Source organism: Hydractinia symbiolongicarpus, chromosome 4, assembly GCF_029227915.1.
Source record: "Hydractinia symbiolongicarpus strain clone_291-10 chromosome 4, HSymV2.1, whole genome shotgun sequence".
Classification (NCBI taxonomy): domain Eukaryota; kingdom Metazoa; phylum Cnidaria; class Hydrozoa; order Anthoathecata; family Hydractiniidae; genus Hydractinia; species Hydractinia symbiolongicarpus.
This window is the reverse complement of record NC_079878.1, coordinates 1167385-1171856: the sequence shown is the minus strand read 5'-3', so window position 1 is coordinate 1171856 and position 4472 is coordinate 1167385. Positions and strand designations below refer to the sequence as shown.

Here is a 4472-nt window from a genome sequence, read left to right as displayed (position 1 = left end):
TACATCTTTCTTCCCTAAACAGATGTTCAAAAATATTATTTCATACTATCAGTCGAGGGAAATAATTTTTTGTTCTCAATGCTTCTATACCCATCTAAATTAAGTACGGTGTATTACAATCTCGTTCCCAAGGTATTTTGCCTTTTAACGGCTTGGGGGTCACAAGACCCTGGGACGAGGTTAGGTGTATTGGCTACTGAAACCTGCTTTTTACAATTGTATTAATGATATTTAATCTTTGTCACTATAAAAGAAACAGAGTTAAAATTTCAGCTGAAGATATGTTAACATACCTTCCCACGCACATTGGTAATATCTAGACTGATTGGTTATTTGAACAATTGTAATTTATTGTTTGAATGAAGCTTCTTTTCTTTGATAGTTTGACTGTTTGTGAAAAACTTTCTCCCTTCGTATTTGTCATATCCTTTAAAATTTTAAAATACAAATTGATTAAAACGTTTTTTTGGTTTTATGCAGTCCACACTTGTTACTGCAGGACCGTCGTACAGAAAATGCAATAACAACATAATGTACTTTAGAAGATGGTGGCTACTGCTATGTCATGAGAAGAAAAAGAAAAAATTGATTTCCTTTCTTATAAATGAACTTTAAAAACAGAGGGATAAAGATATAACTTGTAATAACAAGAGAATGTGTAATTAGAATTTTATTTTTAAAAAAATGATTTAACTCGTGATTATAACTTCCTATGCATATAAGAATGTTATGTTGTTAGGATGTTAAATATTATACCTTCAACTGTTCACAAGTTTATGTATTTTATAGAATTCTCTAGATTATTCTAGATTATTTTTATAGAGTCTCCGTACCCATAAATATCTATACATTGAATTGTCTGACTTTGACGCAAGCATAAGCTCCACGCAAGACAGTTTTGAAAAGCGTAAACATAGGTGAGAAAATTCTTAAGAATAAAAATAAAAAAAATTGTACAAATTTGTCAGGAATATTAGGTCAGGAATATTATAAAAGGATTGAAAAAGGATTTTTTTGAAAAAAAGCTGATAAAACACGTTCCTTTGGAAATATTCGTTTTCTAATGACAAAAGAAGTGTGAACGTCTTGATTGAATTAAAAAAATTAAGATTGCTCATGCGTATGTTGCGTTTGCGCTGGGTTAGCAAATGTGAACCAGGCTTAATATATGTAAATTTTAAAAATTTATTTTGGGAGTGTTGTGATCTGTCTGCGAATTGTTTTTTTTGCGAACTCCTTTCCTCTCCTAAATTTTTGAACTTTATTTTTTTGCAGGACACGATTTTTTGCAGGATTGATTCCTTTTTGCTTATTCTGCAAGAAAAGGTACTTTGGCAAAAAAGTCAAAGATTTTTTTTTTAATGCAGACTCCTTAGAGCGCCTGAATTGCAGGTCACAAATTACGGCTGGGAAAATTAAATCACCTTTTCACTTTAAATGAAAAGAGAATTTTTACTATATCGGTTTTTTCTAATCGTCTGTCTAAAGTTGTAAAATAGTAAATATTTTTTTTTTTTGGAATAATGATTATATAAAGGTTTGAAAATTTCGTTTACGTATAGCTGTAGTTATTTCAGTCGATGAAGTGTTCGTACAGAAAACAAATGGTAGAAATATGAGAATTGCGTAAAAATTACCGTCAAAATTTCTTCCCTAAAAATTCTGTATTTTCTACCGCAATAAACTTCTTTTAATGGAACCAATACATGCTCTAATTCATTATGGAGTCGTCAATGTTGCTAATGGAAAAAACGAAATAAAAAATAATCCATTTTTGACGAAAATTAATCGACAAATATGATTTTTTTTAAAAAAGAAAAGCGAGAAGGAACTAGTGGAAAGAAGGTATAATTATCTCTTGGTTAAATAAAAAAGTAAAACTTTTATCCTTCTTCTATTTCACATTTTTCAACTTAAATCAACACTCAACCAAAGGTTCTACATAAACAGAAAAAAGCAACTTATTTTTTCGCATTCTGCGACATTAAAAGTTGAATATACACTTAACAGGGAAAAGGAACGGAATAAAATATTTAATTTGCTTGGCTTTCAGCTAATTTTATATTTCTGTTTTTCAGTTCTTGTCCGCAAAAAATGTTTTCAAAAACACAAAGTTTTGCTCGCGAAACTGTTGGTATTTCTACTAAACACTGTTTTTAATTTTTAAGGTGACTTATTTTCGTACATAATTATTTTCGCAGGTAGAAAAAAAATAATAAAATTCGTGAATAATAATTTTCGCAGATGATCATTTGCGAGTATTAATTTTGAACTGTGAGGTGAAAATGTTACTGTGAGGTGAAAATGTTACCAAATACATTTTTTTTTAAAAAAAAATTTCTCATTGAAACATTCATAAAGGTACATTGAAAATTTTTTTGATGTGTGAAGAAAATTCTTCTGAAGTGAAAATGTTCCCTCCATTTTGTAATTTTTGCGAATGTTATGCTCAAGGCCATTTCGAGTATATAATTTCACGAATTTAGCTAAGATCCAAAAAAAAAGCGAAAAAATTAATACTCACAAAAAATACTTAGGGAAATAAATTTTCGCAAGAAATCTTTTAGAAAAAAATTAATTTGCGCAAATTCCGCAATGTCGACTTTTCCAAAAATTATCGCAAGAACTAATTTTCGTCTCGGCTGCAAAAAAAAATGAACCTAAGTGTATCCTTATAAAACTTGCTAAAGAAAATAATTTACAACGTGTAATGCGTAAAACATTCGAAATATTAACAATAATCCATAATTAAAAAAAAATTTGCATTTAAAAAAAAATTAGGTAAAAATAAAAATAAAAAGAAGTCTTTCTTAACAACATTTTTTCCCTACTTCTTGATTACTGCTGCGCTCATTGTTTAATTCGATCAGACCCGAAGGTGAAGTATCTCTCGACTTATTTGCACCCTCCACCGGTGCTAACGTTTCAAAAATATATTCAAACACGTCAGACACGTTGTAATCCGATTTAGAACTAGTTTCGAACACAGGGGGAATTCCCTTCGGATGACGCAACGAATTGAATCTTTGCGTGTATTCCGAAGATTTGTCCAGGATTTCTTTAGGTGTGACGCCACGAGTCTGCAATTTACCACTCACTTTCTTATTCAACATGTCAAATTTAGTCCCCACAAATACCATTAAACAATTTCGCGCGACAGATTCGAGCAGACGTGAATGACGCTCCATTAGTGTATCGAAAGTTTCTCGACACGTTAGATCGTAACAAAGTATAACAGCGTTCGCATTACGACAATAGAAACTAGTCAACCCTGAAAATTCTTCTTGACCAGCTGTGTCCCATAATGCAATGTTTTTGCTGTTCCATTGTTTTAGAAAGAACGCAGCACCAATTGTATTTGGTGAACCATCAGTGAAAATTCCTTCTATATATCTTCGTATGAGGCATGTTTTACCAACACCCGAGTCTCCTAAAATGACAACCTTCCTATCAGCCTTCTTTTTCTGGGTATCAGGCTCCATTCATATTTTCTAAATACGAAAGAATACAAATAAGACAACAACAAAAACAACCTTCCTTCTTCCGAAATGACAAAGGAAACATCGTTATGCCACAAACTTGCCTTAACTATTTGTTAACTTTTGGGAATAAAAAAAATGTAATAAAAAAGTCCCCACAATTAAGCCCTAAAACTGTATGCTTGAGAATTTTTCTAAAATAAAAAAATGAGAGAGCAAGGCTTTTTAGCCCCGTCTTAAATTGGGTAAAAATTAAAAATGGAAGTATCCTATAAATCTTAATGGATCAAATTAAAGAAAGTTAAATTACTAATTGCATTTTGTCTTTACAAACTTGTAATGTCAAAATATAAAACCCAAATTTACAACTTCATAATAATTTCTACCTTGGAGACAATTTGCGCATAGACATAAGATATTAGAAGTTAGCAAACAAAGCAAAAATATATAATATAAAAAACGCAATTAAAATCATCTCCATTAATTTATGCCCTAATTTTACTTCGAAATTTAATGTCCATACTTTTTGTTAACAAAACAACTTTATTGCACCAGGTAGAGAATATACAGCTAACAAGCCAGACATATAGCAAGGATTATGAATTCCTGTCATGGTTCCCTATCACTGAATTGTTGTAAAAAAATATTTTTTCAAATTAATTTTTTAAAAATCATTTCATTTTAAAGTAATGGTTAATCTTTTAAAAAAAATCTTCTTTTTAATCATAACCAGAAATAGTATGACTCCAGATTCATTACACCACTTTTTACTTGCGAAGCTATATAAAAAGTATGTATGTGTGTAGACGTAAAAACACCTGTATTGAAATATTAATAAGACTAGTCGATAAGGCCCGTGGAAAAATCCACTAAGGCAGGATAAAAATTTTGATGACGTCAGCAACTCATCCACTAAAAAAAATTAGAATTTTGTTTTCACATTGCCTCTATTGTGGAGAGCTTAAAGCGCTGATCAGGAAAATGTATATGATC

General features: G+C 30.6%; 1 protein-coding gene across 1 annotated transcript; it reads right to left on the bottom strand.

Moving 5' to 3' along the window:
• Positions 1-657: 657 nt before the first annotated feature.
• On the bottom strand, positions 658-3726 carry LOC130640781 (ras-related protein Rab-20-like). The gene has a single exon (XM_057447328.1). The coding sequence runs from the start codon at positions 3480-3482 to the stop codon at positions 2811-2813; it is 672 nt and encodes a 223-aa protein (XP_057303311.1). The 5' UTR covers positions 3483-3726; the 3' UTR covers positions 658-2810.
• Between the last annotated feature and the right edge of the window lie 746 nt (positions 3727-4472).

Coding starts and splice junctions, on each gene's coding strand:
- LOC130640781 (XM_057447328.1), bottom strand. CDS start 3,482: ATGGAGCCTGATACCCAGAAAAAGAAGGCTGATAGGAAGGTTGTCATT.